Source organism: Haemaphysalis longicornis, unplaced genomic scaffold (assembly GCF_048455015.1).
Source record: "Haemaphysalis longicornis isolate Haplotype H1 unplaced genomic scaffold, Haemaphysalis longicornis Haplotype H1 scaffold_12, whole genome shotgun sequence".
NCBI lineage: Eukaryota > Metazoa > Arthropoda > Arachnida > Ixodida > Ixodidae > Haemaphysalis > Haemaphysalis longicornis.
The window spans coordinates 4273743-4295629 of record NW_027526225.1 but is presented as its reverse complement, the minus strand read 5'-3'; the positions used below and the strand labels follow the sequence as shown (position 1 = coordinate 4295629).

The following is a 21887-nucleotide window of genomic DNA, read 5'->3' as shown; positions in this document are numbered from 1 at the left end:
GGAACACCCCTCGTATGTCCACGCTACATTTTAGCTAGCTAACACTGGTAATGTGGGGTAGGCACTGGCTACTTTCTGTGCCATGGTGCTTTTTTTAAATATAGTGGCGATTTTTTTTTTAAGTGGAGCTTTCTTTGCCTCACTAATGGTGATTTTACACAAAATCACACTGCAGGAAAGCCAACTTTACGCAATGGGAAGGCAAATGATGATGATGATGGGTTTTCACAACGGCACATTAAGCGCATCAAAAGAAAAAAAAAGAAAAGAAACGCTTCCATGGTCGGACTCAAACCTGGGTCCCAGACGTTATGAAGCTGGCATCCACCAGATTGCACTATTCGGACACTGTCGAAGCAATTTGGATTTCGGACTTTGAAGTTTCACTCATATTGCATGGGAGAAGGAAGGCTTTGCGTTTTAGCCATCCTTCTCTTACGGAAGGGCTTTGATCTTTTTGTAGGTAAATGCCTGCTGCGCGATCATGTTCGCCAATGTGGTGGGGAAGTTGCTCGAGTTGGCCAAAAAACAAACAATTAAAAAAAAGTCGAGACATCTTGAAACAAATTCCAGCAGAGCAAAAAGAAACGGCACGAAAGACTAGTCATGCGGAGACACAGCCGAGCACTGCCTTCTGACTGACTTATTTTTCGAACCCCCCCAAAGATTTTGTACTCTAAACATAACAGAAAAATCCTTAGAAGATAAAAAAATTCAAAACGTCAACAGTACCAATTCTGCAGAGCTACAAGTTAAAAAAAGCCGACTAGAAATATTACCTCTGTTTGAAACAGTGACAGCAATGGCGTGTGCTGGCAGACTTCCCACCTGCTTAGTTTATTTAGTAGGCTTCTACCAACTTTGTTTCAATGACATCAGTATTTTTTTTTTTTTTTTGAGTGAGGATTAAGAGAAGTACTGAGCTTCGAATTATTCGTGAATTATGTTATTCGGATGAATCAAGTTATTTGTGCGGTCATTATTTGAATTAAATTCTAATGTTCCTGCCTACTCTGAAAGCCTTATAGGGCTATGAACAAAAAACAACAACAACAACAAAAAAAAATCAACCAGCTATAGCTGGTGCATTGTCCAGTCCAAGTCTGTTTCACAGACATTGCATAGTCTGTTATTTCAAGTAGTGCAAGTAACTAGAAATTCAGAGATGCCAACTGTGGGAAACCTTAAGGGAGGACACTGGTCTTAAAACAACTTCTTTTAATTTCCGAGTAAACTGTCCTGCCGAATTTTTCCCACTGGTTTCAAATATGCCACTATTTTTAGAGTTGGTCACTTAGTCCCAAATATAATAGAGATAATTACCCATTTTTGGTCAAACAATAGACCAAACAGCGATGGTCATAAAACTGTAATCCATATTTTCCAACACTATGAACCCTGGTGAGTACAATGATCGAAGCAGTTTTTCGATGTGTTGCATGTAACTAATTTTCATCATCATCATCATCACCACCATCATCATCATCATCCTATCTACACCCACTGCAGGGCAAAGGCCTCTCCCATTATTCTCCTAACTTTACAGCTCATTAAACCTTGGTGTTTGAAATGGGCACTCAAAATGGTTCCTTGCCACTGGTGCCACCAAGGTTTAATGAGCTGTAAAATTAGTTCCAAGCGATGCATCAAAAAGCTGATTCTCTTATTGCACTCACCAGGTATCATAGAGTTGGAAAATACAACGGTTAAAGTTTCATTACCAACACTGTTGTGTCTATTGTTTGACCAAAAATGGGTAATTATCTCTAATTACATTGGGAGCTAATTGGCCAACTGAAAAAAATAGTGGCATATTTGAAATCAGTGGGAAAAAAAAGCAGCAAGACTGACAACTTTCACAAAGTCTACTTGAAAATTAAAGGAAGTTGTTTTAAGACCGATGTCCCTCCCCCCTTAAGTCCCAGTTAGCGAGCTCAACAAGATGGAACCATGGACAGAAAACATTTCCATGGGACATAAGGTCTCAAAGAAGGGGGAGAGCGTAGACCTAACCCCTTTCGTGGCACAACGCTCATCCACAACTGAGTGAACACTACAAGAAGAAACAAACAAGACGCTGACAGAATGAAGAATGGCCCTGTTCTGTTGAAGTAGCGCCACCCATATAACACTGCCTGTCGCGTCAGCCGTTTTCCGATTGGGGCAGTAGGGACGCCTGAGGCATGGCCGCCGGCGCGCACCCCACTGCGTAGCAACGGCCAAACTAGGCATCCTAGGCGTAGGACCGTCATCTTGTAAAGGCTCGACGAACCTTGTAAATCAGGGGTCAGCAACTTTTTGAGGTTGGGGGCCAAGTTGCATGAAGGCAAAGGGGGGAAGGGGGTTTTTTGGACCCGTGCAAAGAAAGGAACTGAAGATGCCATCTGGCTAGGGATCTGGCTAGGGAACTGAATCTAGGGATCCGGCTAGGGATCTGACTAAGGATCTGGCTAGGGAACTGAAGATGCCATCTGGATGCCATCTGACTAGGGACAATTCCAACTGGAGGCGATCGTTCTTTGTTCCTGTCTAACACCATTTGATGTCGAAACTGTCACGTCAACCTTCAGATAGGGAGTGACAAGGGTAGGAAGGACGAATGCTGACGTCATGCCGGGGGCCGCGTAATACCGTATTTTCGCGCGTATAACCCGCACCAAAAATGTGAAAATTTCAGTGGAAAAGTAGGGGTGCGGATAAAACGCGGGGTTTTTTTCTTTAGTGCAGCTTCATGGCAATGCGCGTTGTGCCGTGAGGATGATTTGGTGTACAACAGTGAGGACTGCGGCTCAGGTGATAGCTCCAGCGAGAGCAGCGACACTGAATGAACTGTGACTTTCGCCTTGCAGTCAGCGTATTTTACTTGCTAAATATACCATTTTTCTGCCTACATAGCATGTGATGCTTTGCTTGAGCAGTAGCTTTGGTGCAGCCTTTCGTGTACCAAATGGGTGGGCAATACGCGAGGATTTTTTTTTCTTTTCCGGTGGGCCGAAAGTGGGGGTGCGGATTATATGCAGGGGCGGGTTATACGCGTGAAAATACGGTAGTGTCCCACGGGCTGCAGGTTGGCGACTCCTGCAGTAAATCGTTTCTTATAGTTTACGTGAAGCGGCGCTGGCTGGCAGGCAGTGCTCGGGCCAGCAGCAAGCAGAAAGGCTAACAAGAGGGGAAGGACAGGAAAAGCAAGAGGAAAAGCCTTGTTCCACCATTATCAGCTGGCGCGACAGGCAGTGTTTTACAGGTAGCGTTGGCTTACGTCGATACGGCTGGGGAGAAAGGCTGTCACCGACCTGCTTCATGAGCTCGACATAGTCGGCGACCGAGTCTATGATCTCGACGGTGAACGTGTGGCCGTCGACGTTGAACGTCTGCGAGCACAGCTGGGTGAGGTTGGCTTCCAGGTCGGGGCAGATGCGGTACTCGTTGATGCATGTGGTCACGGTGTGGATGGCGGCGGTCACCGACTCCGGGGCGGGGCCTGCATGCGCGCCACACACAGAGAGCTACCTCTCTTCTCCCTCGCTGCTAGAAAGGCCATAAAGGCAAAGAACTAAATTATGTTAAATTCTCATTTTACACTCACAAAAACACTGTAGGAATGTTTCCTTGACATGTCTCAACTTACCGTTCTCATGTATCCCATTTTGTATTTGCGCGTATATATGCGTGTATATCTATGAAAACATATAGAACGGTAGGTATGTGTATGCATATGTGTGCATGTATACGTGTATGTATACATACTGTATTACCCATACTTTTTTGAGAACCTGTTATTTATGCTGTTGCTCATTTTATATGCTGTAGTAACTCGCATTTTTTTCCAGGCTGGTAAATGCTTGTTTGTATAAATCACTGTGTACACCAGATAATGTGTACTAGGATTGTATACCATATTTTCCGGTGTATAAGTCGTGCTTTTTTTCTGAAATTTTCGTTGGTGCATGCTATCCACCGGTGCGACTTACTTATGGTAAAAATTCGGTACGTGGCGGCCGCACATGGTCCGCGCTCGAAAAGGCGCCTGTTTGCTGCGTGATGTCAGTGCACATTAAGAGACACAGCTCTATGGTCTGAATGAAGGAATTATTTGTTTGCGAGTCGGAGGAAGAAGGCTTCGATGGCTTTGCCTAAACACCGTCTGTGTAAGTACATGCCATCAGTGTGTATCAATAAACCATTTTTCAGAAGTCAGTTCTGTCTAGACTCTGGACGGTAGATGCACGTGTCTAGCACTGCTTACTGGGGGATGCGTTCCGAGGAGGTGGCCACCCCAACCATGTACTTTCGCTGCACTTTTCTAACGAACTGATCCTCCATGAGTTTATGATTAGCAAGTGCATTTTGTACACCGGTGCGTCCTATACAGCGGTGTGTCCTATACACCAGTGCGACTTATATACGTGTTTTTCCCAGAAAGACTGCGGTTTTGAGGGGGTTGTGACTTATACAGAAGTGCGACTTATAGACCGGAAATTATGCTATTTGAAAATCGTACCAAACCAAATAAAATCGAAGGTTTCGGCTTCGTCAGGCGGCAAATGTGCAGCTTTTTCCCTTTTCTTCCCTTTCCCGTTGAAAAGAAAACAACAATAATGATTTGATTTGATTTCGAAAATACAACTTGGTTCAATTTGAGAGAGAGCTGGCCTTTCATAACTTCCTCAGCTCCCGCCAGCCACGAAAGACGTTTTCTTAGCAAAAAGAAAAAAAAAAATGCAAAAAATGTTGAAAAACTTCTAAATTCCATGATACAGTGACGTAACATGAGCAGGAGCGACGTAATGTGGGCCAGTGTTAAAATCATAGTTATCAGAGCGTTAACTGCACGTTAGCATTCAAGTGATGCAGTCAAGCAGAACTACAGGCCACCCAACTTCAATCGCCCCGTTCGTGTAACTTGGCGGTGGCTTCGGTCGGCGGCCGCAAATCGCGCAAACAAGATGCGGTGACGTCATAGGGAAGTAGCCGGAAAGTGGCTATTAGTGTCTCTATCATCAGGACAGAACAGCCTTTTCAATCAACCAGACTTGTATTTTGACTCCATGGCCCCTTTAACACCTCGCATCTGGATGATGGACGCGACACATTCGTCAGGAGATGAAACTGTCAGGGCGGTGACATCTACACCATGTGCTAGTTGGTCATTCACCTTCTGTCGAACACACACAGACACCCTCAGTGTACAGTCATTGACTGACGGCCAGAAAGGCCTCGAGATCATCGCATCCTTCCACTATTGTGGAACCTTTTGGGTGCAGGAACCGTGACGTGACAGTGTAACAACATCAGCAGCTCATGTGGGTTCATTTATAGAGCACACAAGCAGCGCTGTTTCATCAGACATGTAGGACTCTGGTTGACTGGTGAGCGCTAGTTGAAGCATGTTTATGTGAACAAACCCACTAGTACTGCGAGAGGACCTGATTAGACATTTGGGAACTTGGGAAGTATATGTAGTAACGGAATTTCAATCCGAACCTGACAAGGACTAATGATGGAATTCACAAACAATGCTGCCTGTTTTGCTTAATAAATGTATGTGGTCATGTTTGGATGTTAGTGGTCGTGTGAGCCCCAGTACATGTTCCACGGCGCAGTTTTTCAGGGAACAGTTTTAAACGACGAGATCATTGGTGTAGAGCCCGCGACTGTGGCTGTAGTGGCATGAAGTGCACAAGAATGGTTCAGTGTGTAAAATGTGCCATGAAAATAGGGAAAACAAGGCAGAAGGTGTCACTAAAACAGTGCCTGGGCTGCTTCACTCTCACAACCTAGGGCCGAATGACAAGTAACACTCGATATCATTACCAAATAAATACAAGCAAGCTAGTGAAAGAGCTCAAGTCAACAGTGAAAAATACGGTCAAGACGTGAAAGGGCTGTAGCGAGCTGCAAATTTGGCTTAAGGGGGGACGTGGCTTTCAAAATCAACTTTTTTATTTCTTTGTGGATTTTGATGAAAATTGGCACAGCAACTGGAAATGCTTCTGTGATAACACCATAAAAATTTCAAGATAATATTTTGATAACGTTTTTATTTATTAAATTTTCTTTCTGTTCCGCTTGTACCGAGCTTGAGCGACTTATAAAACACGATAGAAGACTTGTTCGAAGTGCTTTGCATTCCCAAATGAATGGGCGAGGTCGTGACAGTTTCAGAATTTTTTTTTTACAAAACAATATTTTTTAGTTTTCATTTTTTTAGAGGTTAATGCGCAACAGGCATGTCGACTGTGAACGACTATTTGAATAAAAAAGTCACAAAAAACAAATCTGGAAAACCAAAAGTGTCACGACCTGAACTGTTCATCAAGGAATGTAATGCAAGAAACGGAATCAAAATAGACCCAGTGGTCACGAAGAAATCCCTGGTACAAGCGACATAGGTGGCATAAAAAACTGTTTTGAGAAAACGGCTTCCGAAGTTGCAACATAGGTTTCACTTATCAAAAGTCGCCACGGTTGCAGCCTTTCATGTCCTTCTGAACATGGGGCTTCTGGAAGGCCTTGCCTTGAAATTTGAGTGCCTTTTACAGCCTTTCTCTTCCCAGAAAACATCATTTTCAGCTCCTCCGTGAAGAGTACATACCCCCTTTGCAAACCAAACGGAGAGGAAGATGTGTTTCAATGGGCTTTCAATGCAAAGTAGGTTAGCTGGTTGGCTGTATCGCACTGGACAACCTCCTTTTGCAGTGTTGTCACCATGGCAACAAGTTAAGCATTTTTTTTACTTAAATTTGAACATTTTTGGCTTTTTTTATGTTTTATCTTGCCTGGCACAGCAACTTAGTACTCATATACGTGCAGGTGTTCATTGCCAAAAGTTTGCATACCACAAGGATGAAAATGAGCTACTTTGAAGCTTGGTAGAGTATTCTGCATAACTCCCAACTTCAATGCAAGAGCATATTTTTTTACTACTTTTGACATTCAAGGCATCCAATATTTCTCGCAGCACAGCCAGTATGCCCTAAGCAATGGTATCAATAATTTCCCTAAAAAAATCACTGTTAAATGCTGCCACAGTAACGTACATTTGTAACGCAGAGAGCATATTTTTATTCTTATATTACTAACTCAAACCTGTTTGCATGAAAATTACAAGTGCACGGGAAACGTAGCGCAAGAAAGGCGATACGGCTCGCGCGCATCGCAGCGCACGCTTACCGCGACATATCGAACTTTGATTATACCTGATATGGCTGGTCAGGTCGCTTTTAAGATTAAATCTAACGTCGCAGGCGTTAATTACAACTACTGGCGTTCAATCGTAACCGGTTGCCCAGTCATGTGATGCTCCAATGCGCGTCGGCTATGCCGTGCGCGCCGCAGCGTTTGACGCGTCGACCGTTTCTTTCTCAAGGCTAGCGAGCCCACAGTCAAAACACAGCAATAACTAAGCGTGTAAACATCGCAAATCCGACTAAAAGTTCACTTCACGAACCGCTATCGCAAGCGCGCACACCGCGTCACCCTCCAAGGTCTGGCGACGGTAGAGTCACGCGCACCACGAAGCGTTCGATGACCTCCGCCTTTCGAGCCACACAACTTCCCGTAATCTGGCTCGTTATCTCTGGCATTCCCATCGCGATAACGTGCGTATTGAATACCACAGATTGAACAGAAACTCGGCCGAGCGAAGCGGCGAAAATGAACTCAATCCGCTCGCTACGCAGCTCAGGCGGCCGCCATCTTGCGTTACGCCCGCGACATCCAATCAGGAGGGTCGTTGTTCTGTGCCCGACCGGAGGACCAATAGCGCTTCAGCATCTATTTCTAGCTTCGTTTGTGCGTCGTTTCTTTTCTGCCGTTTGTGCGTTTGTGAATGAACGAAGATACACCAGACGAGCGGAACCGGAAAGACGATCGCTCGGCCGATCTAACCATATCAAAATGGCCGCGCCCGGTGGCACCGTTGCGGAGATAGAGCGCTCCGAAAATTGCCGTTTTTTCGCCCTTTTGCGCTGATAGTTTGTCACCGCGCCTGACAAAAGTATTTTTTTATGCCACTTTGCGACGCTTTTCAGCGTAAAAACTTTGCTGACGCACAGAATAGGAAACATAGAAGCCGAATATGTGGGTTTCAAAAAAACGATGTTTTGGTCATTTTTCCGAAGTTGAAAGCCGCGTCCCCCCTTAAGCTTTTTCACTTGCCTTTGTTATGGCCCCTACATTGAGAGAAGACGTGTCACTCGTGATAAGAAGGCTCATTGTACGACGAAATTATTTCATCGCTGCGACTCACGACACTAATAAACACCTTCAGCAAGAATGACGCTGTGGCAAAGAATGTGGAATGTGAAGGGAGACCGCTTTGTGCAGCCAGACAGACACTGCAGGGTCACCAGCCGAGTAAACGTAGAAGCCAACACACAACACACACAAATCTACCACCAGGAAACAAAACTTTTATTAAGCCACATATAGTACGGTACATAATCCTTTTTCATAAATTATTTAAATGTTCGACCTCCCACGGACACATTGCATAAAAGAACTCTTTAAAAAAAAAAAGAGGAAGGGTAAAAGGTGGTTTAGGTGCGGCCACAGTCCCACCTGCAAGAAAAATTACAAGCAACGCCCCCGCCCTTCCCAGATGCCTGCAAAAGCCCAGTAGTGTGTGTGTGTGTAGCATGCACTAATTGCACTAAACCCACAACGCAGCCGCGCAAACTGCCGATAAGTCTAAACTGTTCTCCTGCAATGCGGTTCGTCGGGATAAGGGAGGCTTGGGTAGACCTTCCTTTCTGCTGCCCTGCAAAACCGGCTTTACATGCTTGAACTCAAAATTCACACCGAGAAAGAAAAAACAAAAACTAAAAGTGAGTGTCCACCTTAGGACAGATGCCCGCGAAGCAACCGAAAGGGCTTTTCAGGCAGCAGCTTTCAACCTCCATGACCAAGAACCAAAGCCTGCATATACACAGTCGTTTCGAGTCGCAATGCATTCGCTTGGAACAATAAAAAATAGCGCGGCTGTGCAACTATATCATAGCAGCCGCCTCAACACATTTGTATATAAATAACTGCTACGGGATACCAAAAATATGAAGGGGAGGTAAAACAAAAGCCAGGAGCGGACGTCACCACTATTGCAGTCGGTCATCTACAGCATTTTTTTCCATTCTCCAAGCTCCCCAGCGCTAAGCTCACCGAACGGCCAGCAATAAACAGCTCAGACGACCGAAGGGAAGGCAGACACCTCTTATCGACCAGAAAACAGCCGCGCGCGACACCGGAGAACCTAAAGCAATGTAATTCCTACATGTCGGGGGCCCTTGGGATGCAACCACCGCTACTTTTTGGTCCTGACAGCAACATAAAGCATGCGCTCAACAAAAAAGCACCGCAAAACAAACGAAAAAAAGAAAAGACGGTACGTGCTAGGAAACCTGAAAAGGGGCGTAGTTATCACACTGACGCTCTCACTCCCAGACACGGCATTCACACACACCCCAGATACGAGTTTTCACACACCAGAGTCAGCCTGTGTAAGTGTGCATGTGTGTGCGTGTGCACGCATCCCCCACTCCACGTGCTGCGGGTCATTATGAAGGCACAACAAACCTCAAGGACGTCACCTGCAGCGCTGCTCCAAAAATATACGCGGCTCTCCCGTCTGGCTCCTCACCGCTCCCGCGAGGAGTGCAGAAAACGTGCCACTCGACGAATACCTGATGCTTGCGACTGAAGGAAGGACAAGAAGCAACGCAGTCACAATACCGAGAGGGACTCGCAACAGCCTGGTGGAGGGATTTCTCGTAAAACACTAGTCGCACACGCCCAAGAGAAGCGCCTACGGAATTTTCAGCGAGGACGGGCAAACGCATCGAAGATGTCTAACGTGGGCAGGCCTATGTACGCAATTTGAGTTTCAATCAAACCGGTGCTTTACACCCCCGGAGCTAGTCCGTATTGGAGGGCTATGGATCAATTTAGACTACCAAAGGGTATCTGACGCTGAGGTTTCCATCGCAGACACAAGTCTTGTGATACTGGGCCAGCCCGGCTCAGTATGTGCAAAGGCGACATGTTGGAAAACAGGCAAGAACTGTGTTGATGTGGTATCTGCTGCTCTGAAGGACTGTATTGTATGTACACCTTCACAGGAAGAGGGAAAACCACCAAATGAGGAAAAAGTGAGAGAGGCTACTCCATATGGAGCAGGCGGTTTGATCTCTTTTTAACGAGAGTGATGCACGCACTTGTTCGGTAGCATCTGCGAGCCGCAGATGACTGCCATTGTACCACAACAGTGGGTGCGCCTCCCCCGAACAAAATCAAAACCTAGTAGGGTAAGAACAACTGCAAAGGAAGGAAAACAAGCCAGAAAGTGTCGAAGAATGCGGGACAGGTAAAAGGTAACAGCTTTCCCCCACCCTTCCCCCAAGGCAAAGAGGGAGACAGAGAGTGGGCTTCGAAGCAGACCAGATGCCACACTGACACAATTGGTGTAGTCACTTTGATGACCCTTTAAAAAGCAGCAGGAAATGCAGACCCCCTTGTCACACACCACAAGTACGTGCGGACCATTGTTGATTACACACCTGTATCACTCGCTACCAAGGGCTTCCCTGTGCAGGTGTAAAAACAAGGTAATTATATAAACCACTCAGGCGGGGGGAAAAAAGAAAAAGAGAGGGGAGAGATCCCTCCCTTGGTGCACTCCTTCACTGCGCCCAACTCACGTGCACCCATGTGTATTCCGCTTAGCACCTTCACCCACATGGCCCATGGCTCACGCGCATGGACGTACAAGGGATGAGCATGTTCAAACCAAACACTGAGCTTGTCGCCTGCGCATGCTTGCACTGCAACCAGTAGGCCTACCGGTAGGCCACCACTGCCGCTGTGGTCACCCGGTACAGAAAAGTGATTTCTGAATATAAGTACAGCCAACCAAGTACAAGAGATGACGGCAGCAAAGAAAACAGGGCATAGCAATATACAAAGCGGCACAAGATTCATCTGGGCCATGCAAAGGGTGCACTAAACAAAAACGAACTTCACTTTTTTTTTTTGCCCAACTTCCTAATCTCGCTCCACCCACCTCTCTTTGTTTTTCTGTCCTTTTCTTTCTCTTTTAAGTCTGCCTCACAATTTGGCTATACAAGCTATATTCCATTAGTGGGGCTACGAACCATACAAAAACTTAGGAAACCTAGTGCGGCAACACAAAGGATGCGATGGCACTCACACTGCCGGCAAAATAGCCGCAGTGGCCAAACGACGCATTCTAGAGGGGAATGCTTGCAGTTTCCCCTAGGTTGGTTACAACTGAAGTTTGTAAAAGAAAGAACAACCTACTTCGCGAGGACCTGTCGGTGAATCTTAGAGTGAGACGTCAGAGTGTGCTTGGTAGCAACCATAATAAAAAGGCGACCGCTGCGAAATAGCAGGCACTCCAGCTGTGACTACCATGCTTGGGCCACTAATGACTGCAACTGGTTACAAACATAGAATATGATCGTGCCTAAAACACCGAAGAACACACACAAAAACAAGCCAGGGAGACGGGAGACATTATTAGAGCCGCATTGTGTCCCCTGTCTTGTTCGTGTGCATGTTCGTCCGCACTGTGGTTGGATCACCCATCCCAAACTCCTACGTCACTAAAAAGATCAAATCTCCTCCATCTAACGATGACGACGGTTGACACGCAAAGCTTCCTTGCCTGTGAAAATCAAATGGCGAAGTGCCAAAGCCAAAGCCGCTGCAATCAAGGTCCAAGCGTGAATGATCCAAGTGCAAACTGCCTGCAAGTCAAAGCCCAAACTCAGACGACAGCAAATGAATCCCTCACAAGAAAGCTAAGACCACCGTTGCCACCCATCGTCGTTGTTAGACCGAATCCAGAGCCAAAGTACACTTCAACTCAGCCGAAGTCCAAGGACATTGGTTTCATGACGTGAGGGGGACTCCATAGAGTTTCAGACTAATATATATAGTACTAGAGGGCAATCTGTCGCAGCAGTAGCGGGCCACTGTGGGCATCGCCATTGCTGCTAGTGACATTCCTTGCCTACTTGGCTTAGCTAGCCATATGGCTTCTTTTTTGCCTTGAAGCCAAAAAGAATAAAAAAAGGGTAACATTTTTTCTCGGTCATTGTGCGCGAGGCTTCTACATAACCAGACACAAATTAATCTTTTTTGGGGGTTCAATTTTATAATAACCAAACAAATTTGACGAACCTTCTGCAGTAATATCATTGCTTTTTTGCAGCCAGAGCCAACTTTTCAGTCTGTTCATGAGCCATGTCAAGGACAAGTGGAACAGGCCTGCCCAGTACATGACGGAACGCTTGCCAAAGCGCGGCTCCCCTAGACAGTGGCACCACATTTCCCTCTAGTATTGTGGGGATCCGCTTGATCCCCTTTCCTCCTCCCGCGAGCGCGATGTTCGAACGAGCGCGCTGTCCCGCGCACGTGATGTCAACCTCGCGGGCCGACGCGCCGGCGGGCACCGACTGTCCCGCCGCCGCTGTCGCTCCTCCTCGCCCGGGAACCTGCCTCCTCTCCCCAGCGCCTTAAAACCGCGACGCGCCCGTTTTGCGGGCCTCTCAGGACTCTCTCTGGTCTCGGTCGGCTCTCTCGCGAGCTCTCTGGATGTCTCCCTGGCTCCAGGGACTCGGGAGGGAGATGGAGGATAGAGTATAGGGAACGCGAGGGGTCGCGGATCGTATCGCACCCTCGCCGCCCACGTCCAGGAGATGGGAGTCGGATACCGGGGCGCTCCTTGCCCCCGGCTGGCTCGTCTCCTCCCCGCCGCGCCGGCCGGTCGGGCGCTGTTTGGCCCTGATCGGACGCGCGTCGGTACAGTGTAGTTCTTAACCCGGCCTTGGCGTTATTATGCACTGTACAACTGGGCCAATAAACCCCCTGGTTCGTCCCGGCCCCTTGGAGCCTGTCGTCGCCTGTGTCGGTGAGTCGAACCCGTCGCGGCGTCTCCCTTGTGGACGCCGCGTACCTCTCTGGGGCATTTTGGATGGGTCATTTCCGGGCGAAGGGGGAACACCCTGAACCCCACTTAGGCCCACAAGGGACCGTCGAGCTGACATCGTCGCTCAACGTCTCTAACGAGGCTAGCCGGGGTCGTTTGTTGTCCCGTAGCCAGACCCAGTATGCCCACAGTATATACTAGTACGAAACTCTATGGGGGACCAGGTTCGATTCCGACCACGGGAAGTGTGCTTTCCTAGTTTCATCATCATCATCAACATAATGTGCCTTCCCATTGTGTAAGGTTGGCTTTCCTGCAGTGCGTTTTAGGTAACGCCGCCACCAGTGAGACGACGAAAGCTTCGCTTTAAAGCACGCAGTAGCAAAAGTAGGCAGGGTGGTACCTCCATTGGCAGTGTTGAATTTGATGCCGAAGTCGGCGTCGATGCCACCGGGGTTGTGGCTGGCGGTGAGCACGATCCCGCCCAGTGCTTTGCGCTTTCGGATGATGCACGACACGGCTGGCGTGGACAGCACACCGTTCTGTCCCACCACCAAGTGACCCACCTGGAATCATCAAGCAATGCAATCAGCCGGGTTAACGATGCAATGGCCGCAGCAGTCACGGCATCCCCACTGCGAGACACTGCCCCAGAGACGGAGAGAGACTTCGGCCTTCCGGACCGCTATGAGTTACGGCTTTGCTGTGGAGCTGAGCAGAACAGTCCCCCATTGTTCCCTCCCATTGCCGTTCTGTGACACTGCCCCAGTTGTAATTTTTTTTAAACAGCGACAGCACACTGAATAGAAGGAACCAGTGCGCACTTTCGACACCAAGCGTAATACACTGGAGCGTACGGGATTAATTTAGACAACCAACATAGAGGTTTCGTTTTCAACGAGCGACGTAGCAGTCTACAGCAATACCACTTAGCAGGTCACCAATGGGCATAATAACTAGCTGATAATATAGGCCAGCTTGTGATTTATGTCCCCACGGCTACATTAAAAGCCCCCCCCCCCCACCACCACCACACCATAGAACACAGAGGGTTAAATGATCATCATCATCACCACCACCACCAGACTATCTACCCCCACTGCAGGGCACAGGCCTCTCCCATTGATCTCCAATTATCCCGGTCCTGCGCTAACTGCGATCAATTTATCCCTGCAAACTTCTTGATTTCATCTGCCCATCTAACTTTCTGCCGCCCCCTGCCACGCCTGCCTTCTCTAGGGATCCACTCAGTTACCCCTAATGACCAATGGTTATCTTGCCTTCGCATAACATGCCCTGCCCACGTCCATTTCTTCTTAATTTCTACCAATATGCCCTAAACACGCGTTTGTTCCCTGACCCACTCCGCTCTCTCCTTGTCCCTTAATATAAACCTATAATCTTCCGCTCCATTGCCCACTGAGTCATTCTCAATTTAAGTTGAACCCTCTTAGTGAGCCCCCAGTTTCTGCCCCGTAGGTGAGTACCGGTAAGATGCAGCTGTCATACACTTTCTTCTTCAGCGCCGATGGTATACGCTGCCATTCATTATCTGAGAATGCCTGCCAAATGCACTCCACCCCACTCTTATCCTTCTAATTATCTCTGCCTCATGGTTGGTATCCGGGACCACAACTTGGCCTAGGTAGATATATTCACTTACCACTTCCACTGCCTCGCCACCTATCTCAAACCGCTGTGCTGTCCTGAGGTTATTGATCATTACTTTGGTTTTCTGCATACATATTAATTTTCAGGCCCACGGTTCTATACTCTGTCCACTGCTAAATGATAGGTTAAATGATAGGTGTATGCAAAGTTTCTGGGTACAGTCGAGCCCCACTACAATGAGCACTGCTTCAGCAAAATTTTTGCTTTGGTTACCAAAGTATTTGGAATCCCCCCTCAACTAGCCACTGAAATTAATGCAACAATTTTCTCGCCACGACGATGTATCTTACGGGCTCGTTTCCTATTGAACGAAATTCTCCCTGAGTTGAACTGGGCTTGAAAATTTATTTTACGGTGAAATATAATACACACGGCTGGCATCACGCTAGCCATCTGTAATCCTGCGTACATCAACACCACTTCGTTTTGCCGCAAAAAATTCACCCACTGCCCCACTCGTAAACGAACTGATGGGTAGGAGTCATTGCTTGGTGGCCGCCTTTTGGCAAGGCACAAATCCGCAACGCCAGGCTGGAGTCGCAGCCAAATTTGTATGAACTTTAGGTCCCGCAATGCAGCTTCACTGCAATGCGCGCTGTGCCATGAAGCATGCATTGTGAGCCGTCGTTGCTGCTATTTCTCTCCTGGTATTTCAGCCCGCTTGTCGTCAAAAGCGAAAATGAAGTGTGAAGTTTTACTGTTTAGTCTTAGAGTCTGCACCGTCCCACCTTTATCATGACCGCACTTGCCTTTCCAAGGTGAGATGCCGTTGTGTGGCATCGAAGAAGATAAGAAAACAGGCGCTGGTTCTTCCAAAAGCAAGCGCTTAATGGGAGCTTAAGGGGAGCAGGTAAAAAAAAAAAGTTTAATAACCACAGTATGTTATCGGAACAAAGAGGACGTAATTGCGTGACACTCCTTTCGGTATGAAGATTGAAAGGTTGCAATGCACGGTCAACAGTGTGCATAACGTGCAGTTTTTCTCTTCTTTGCGTTGAGGATGTTTTGGAACAGACCTCACCACAACAAAATTTCCACTTGAAAAAATTTTTCGCGTCCCATCAGCTTCGATGTTGTAGCGAGGTTCGGCTGTACTTATGTTTAGAGGCCGCAAGAAAATATATAATCTACAGGCACCTTTCTTTGTTTCCAAAGATTCCGAAAGTAGGAGGTGAAACTCTACCTTGGTTTCAAAAGAGGAAATAAATAAGCCAAGGTCAGACATGTCAAACGATGAGGTACTTAGTGCTTGATGGCAGCAAAAGGTTTGAGTCCACTATGTTAACCCTTTGTGGTCCATTACGACAATGCAACGCAACCGTAACAGTCCGCTGTTGGGCACTGCCCGACAAGGGTGCTTGGTGTTAAATTTCTCGGTTTTTCTCGCTGCGATGCACGCGCATTCTTTGTAAACGTGATTCGCCATCTCTTGAGGGATAAGTGAACTTTGTAGTACTTCACTTCTTTTTGCACTAGGGTGCAGCACAATGTTCAGCACGGACCTTCCGGATCCGACAGCATTCTCAGTCGCACACTGTTCGCTGAGCAGCATGGCTGCTTTTTCACCAAGTGCATTTTGCGCTGTGCATTTAGTGAAAGCGATGATGAGTGAGGAAGAGAATTACGCGCCATTGTGAGGTAGTGATGGCAGCGATTCGACAGAAATGAGTGACGAAGACCATAACGGCAGTAGAGAGAAAAAAAAAAGAGAAAAAAATATATACTGTGGGAGTTTTCTTGCACAGTTTGCGGTTTTATTCGTTGGCGCCAGAAACTGGAAAAGTATAGTTTCAGACCAGCACAGCCAGAAACTGGATAAAGGTTTCTGACTGCAAAGGGTAATACAATGTTCATTCCGTTTACCCAAACCAAGCAAGAGCCAGAATGCATTTCACATTTGAGCCTACGAAACTTTTACATTAGCGAACGTTTCGTATATGTTGCACTCCTGTCCTCCGATTGAGTGATGCACACCCGAACGGTAATGCAGTTAGGGTGCACATCCAAAATTTAAACAGGATTGAGTTTCTGTAAAGTGTTCTAGATTCCGCTATCAAGCATGTTTCTTAAAGCTGACACTAAACAAAAGTTTAATTCACAAATGTTTGTAATGCAGTGATGCATGCACACAATGTCTTCACACCATCAAAGAAAAAAAAAAGAAGAAAAGAAAGAAGGGCATTCTTTATATTGCTTTACAGCTTTTTTTCTTTTTTTAGTTCATAAAACCATTCTTGAAAAATGCACGTCATATATGTCCCGCCTACACACGCTTTGGTGACTACATTTTTTTTGGCCTCGCCGATTCCTCCGAAAATATTAGGAGCACATTTTTTTTTTCTCATTTCCATTTCATTCGGTACTGAATGCACACATGTGAGCACTGTAAGTAGAACACAGGTGCAGGTAGGGTGGGTCGACAGCTGTGTGTTAACAGAGACGTCTAGTAACACCTGCCAGATAAAGTACTTTGTTTCCCACTAAAGTGCCACATTGCCTGCCACCCCCTCTCCCTTCTAAAGACACCTATAACAATTGGGTTGAAGTCGACCAGGCTTACTCAAGTCCTTTTGAATATTTGCCTAACGCAACGTTAGATTGTTTCAAAGAAATTCTCGTCACAAAGCGAAACTGCTCCAAGTGCACAAAGCTCAAGCGATTCAAAATAAGGATCATAAAATGACTTATTTGGGCATCAAAACACTTCTCCGCTTTAACGGCAGGCTATGAAAACATGCCCCGAGTGAAGTTTCGAATGCGCGTTTTTGAAGATAATTTGAAGGCGGGTAGGGGGGCAGCATTGTCCGTATGTTTTCGCTTATGAAACCAAAACTGGACTTTTGAAGGATTTCAATAAAAACCAGCTGTCTCTCTGGATAGCAAGTTCTAGAGTGTCACCCAGTTCTTACCTTCGAATTCGGAAAAAAAAAGTAAACAAAACCCGAAAACGAGGTAACCTAGACAGAAGGCGGGGTCATTCTTGCACTATCACTCTTTCATCTGGCTTCAAAATAAAAAGCAGCAGAACATTCCCTTTAGTTACCTTCAGAAGCCACCACCTACCACGCACTTCCCCAACAATCAAAGATTGAAAGAGCCTTGCTCATCACCCAGGCCAACATGTTGCTTACCAAAACAAAACAAAACAAAAAAAGAAAGCAAACTGAATATTTTTGAGCACAAATGAAGTACAGTTGAACCCTGATTTTACAAAGTCAACATGAAATTCAGAACTTTCATACTGTACAAAAGAAAACACACACACACAAGAATGATATCTCAGTGATAAATTCTTTTTTTTTTTACCTCACGTACAACTGATAAACAATCCATTACAAACTCCTTTGACACTCGCTAGTGATAGGAGTGGCAGCCCCCTCACAAACTGGCACATTTCAGTTGTTGCGCCGTCGGTGCTATATGGTTAAATGTTTGTACCTTTTTTAGCGTGTTCTCTGTCTCAACGAAACGAGACAGTTTCACAGCAGAGGCTATTTTTCTTTCATCAATGAACCTTCGTAAATTCTGGTTAGATGGTGTTTTGTTCAAAAGATTCAGTTCAAAAGATCGTACGAGCAACAGAGAATCAGAATTTGTTCCACACGTTGGGAAAGGCAAAAAATCTGGTTTCAACTGTACTTTCTGCTTGTGGGGATGAAATTATGTCGAGTCTTAGATATTCAGAAGAGTTTTGCTATTCTGGCTTTCTTATTCCCTTAAAAAAATTTAATTCTGCGGCGTATCCAGGTTCACAGAACCATAATATAACTGACTGCTGAACTGAATTTGCTGTTCTTTGAGAATCGAATACAGGCCATGGCTTCTGTCACAGCTCCTTCTTTTTGAATAACAAAGTCTCCAACAGAAATAAAGACTGCTTGTGTTATCTATCGATGAGCACTAGAGTCTTGGTCATGTCGACCTTGATACAGTTGTGAACAGAGAAGAGAAGAAAAAAAAAAGTTGAGAATGGGGGTGGGGTGCCGTGGACTGCCCAATTTATCAAATGCGTGGAAAGGCTCCCTCACCAAGCAGCTATTTTCCCTCTCACTTACAGCAGGAGCTTTGTTCTGGTTTCGTTCTTTTCCGGAGAGGTCAAAAGGACACCGTTAGAAACGGGTTCCCCCCTTACTTGGTCTCCTTCCAAAAGACGAAATCAGCCACCCACAACACTAGTCCGTTCCTTTAAAAGCTCACGACCTCCTCCTGGGCACAGGTATTCGCAAGGAGGGTTATAGAATAGCTGAGACCCAACATCCTGGAGAATTCATACTTGAAGATGAAAACTTTGTTAAATTTTGATGAATTTCAGTCTCCCTTACCCCTTAAACGTGGGTATTAAAACAACTTCTGTTAATTTTCAAGCAAACCCCGGTGAAACTTGTCAGTCATGCTGCTTTTCCCTCACTGATTTAAAATATGCCATTATTTCTTGAGTCAGGCAATCAGTTCCCAAGATAATTAGAGATAATTAGTCATTTTTGGAGGAACAATAGACTAAACAGTGTTGACCATAAAACTGTAACCTTTGTATTTTCCAATACTGTGAGCCCTGGTGAATGCACTATAGGAAGCAGTTTTTTTTTCATTGATTGGAACTAATTTTACAGTTCCTTAAACCATAGTGGCACCAGCGGCAAGGAACTACTTCGAATGCCCATTTCAAACCTGAAAGTTTATTGAGCTGTAAAATTCCACACAGCAAAATGAGCTAGTCATTTAAACTTGCACTTTTCTTACGCATTGTGCACTGCAACCTGTATATAAGCAAATTTCACCGCAAAGATACGGAACGGTTTAAGCCAACAGCCAATTCAAAAGCAACAACTAACCAGCCAAGGGGTCCATGCCTACCGTATTTTCGCGTGTATAACCCGCACCAAAAATGGAAAAATTTCAGGGGTGAAGTAGAGGTGTGGATTACTATATGCGAGGTGCAGCTTCACCGCAATGCACATTGGGTCGTGATGCCCCTACAGCACTAACAGCGACTAAGCCACTGTTATCCCATTGACAGTGCTTATTTTGCACACACAGCTCAACAATGTAATAACTAAAAAAATGTATGCGACGAGTCATCCAGTTGCATGGTCAGCTAGGTAAGTTCTTTTGCATAAACAGATGTGTAATGTTACTTGAGTTAGTAGCCTTGGTCCGTCCTTTTATGTATAAAATATGCGGGTAATACGCAAGGATATATATTTTTTTAGTCGACGGAAAGTGGTGGGGTGGGTTATACGCGTGAAAATACGGTAAGTCTCAATTTGTGCATTAATCTCGTCAAGCGGTCTCACCGCTACATTGCAAAACAGGGTAACATGCCTAGCCGCAAACTTCCGAAATACGTTGCACACTCGACTTCCCTGGTGGTTTTAGCGTATCCCTTTCCCCGTAGCATGCAGCAGACAGAATTCACAATGGCTGTAACGTGAACACCATCCAATCGCCAATAACAGCAACAACACCTACAGTGTTGGTGCTTCGCAAACCATTCGGTGATCCAAGTGCAGGGAGCAGATTTCTGGGAACTACTGAGTGTGGCCATGGTGAGCCCAAGGATACGGGGTTTAATCCCTGGCCATGGTGGCTGCTTTTTAGGTGGACGCAAAAAGTGAAAACACATGTGTGTCATGATTTCAGCGCACATTAAAGTGGTCAAAATTAATCCGGAGCACTCCACTACGGCCCGCCTCGTAGACTGGGCGCATTACACCCCAAAATTTGAAATTTTGAATTCTGGGAACTAACATGAAACAGGCATACAATGAACGTGTGCTTATTGTGCCTATGAAGCCTTTCAGCTGCTTTGTAGCTAACAGACTCTTAAAACAGCTGCTGTCAAAAACCTCCCGTCATCAATTTCATATTTAAATGTTGGCCTAAAAGGAGGGGCTAGAAGCTGTTAACAGTATAGAGCCTCACATTTGAGGGACTGCAAATTGAGGTGTAGATGATAGGTGCGGGTGTTACTAATGGTGATTGGACACTGCGATGTTCCTAACGGTGATTGCTTTGTTCTCGTAGTTTCTGTGTACGTGAACTAAAGCTGAAAAAGATTTGACAGAACTACAGGGTTTGCACGCATGATGTCCCAAGAAAAGTTTTCTTGTGGAAAATATGTGCAATCCAAATCTTGAAAATTTCCACGTCACCCTTTTTTGCCCTCTATGCTGCAACCCCTCTTCTCAAACCAGTTCGGAAAGCGTCGACTCCTTTCAAAAAAACATGCACAGCCCTTGCCATTCAACTACTCAACAGAGTCAGGGTTTGGGCTAGTTGGTAGCAGTAATCCATGACTTTGTGTAGCGTTTTTTGCGCTACACGAAGTCATGCATTCAAGTGCTATCGATGTTGAGAGAAGCTGGCTCACGTGCTTTAACTTTGTCCTTTTCAAGCTACATAGTAACACCCTTGATAGAGCTAGACGGTCAGTGCAGAGACAGAGTTCACACGAACCAAAGTAGGTATTAGTGTCACTAGATAAGGTTTATTTAGCAACTCTGAATGAGACCACGTATATTAAGAGTTTACATGCAATTGACCCTTGAGTGGTGTATATAACTATACAGCATGAAGAACATGGGAATCAAACATATAAAGAGAAGAGGTGAATAAAGAGCAAATCTGGTAATTTTTCAAATAAATATCCTGTTTTACTTCCACCAGCCTTTTAAATACGGTTGAACCTCACTTTACTGTAAAATTACAAACAACGTGAAATCGCGAATTAAAGCACATGTGGAACACAGTTGAAACACGAATTTACAAATTTATAATTGAACGGACCAATTCAGATTCCCCGCCGTTTACCATAGGCGTAACTATATCTCGATTTTACATAGTTTCCGATTTAACCAAGTAATTCGGGCGTACTGGTGACTTCATGAAATCATGCGCGCACACGCACACACTTTGTTTAAGCTCAGTTTTAGCATTACGAACGGGCTGCTTGGAGTCTTCTGCTGGAGGGTGGCAAACTCGATTTTTTTTTTACATCTAGTTTAATGACCAATGCTCGGTGCTCTCAGGACAACAAACGCATCTTTCCATCAAAAGTTGAAAGGCGCCGGTAAGTATATTCCAATTAATCAAACCAAATCACTTTTACATGCTACGTTTTGAACAGAAATCGATAGCCCGTTTCGAGGCATTTTTCTACGTTTTTAATACTGACTTGCTGTCACACTCGCATTAAAGATAGCAAACACGCTTCTCTTGCGGTACTTGTCAGACGCGCTCGTTTGAGAAGTCCGCAGACGACAAGCAGATG

At 45.7% G+C, this 21887-nt stretch overlaps 1 protein-coding gene across 1 annotated transcript in view; it reads right to left on the bottom strand.

Moving 5' to 3' along the window:
• LOC144162288 (phosphoglucomutase-1-like) overlaps positions 1 to 21887 on the bottom strand; it is a 43741-nt gene that overhangs the window by 21207 nt on the left and 647 nt on the right. The window contains exons 2-3 of the mRNA XM_077692764.1: positions 13350 to 13512; positions 3294 to 3481 (exon numbers count right to left, since the gene is read on the bottom strand). Of these exons, the coding sequence (XP_077548890.1) occupies positions 3294 to 3481; positions 13350 to 13512 (351 nt within the window). The remainder of the gene's footprint in view (positions 1 to 3293; positions 3482 to 13349; positions 13513 to 21887) is intronic.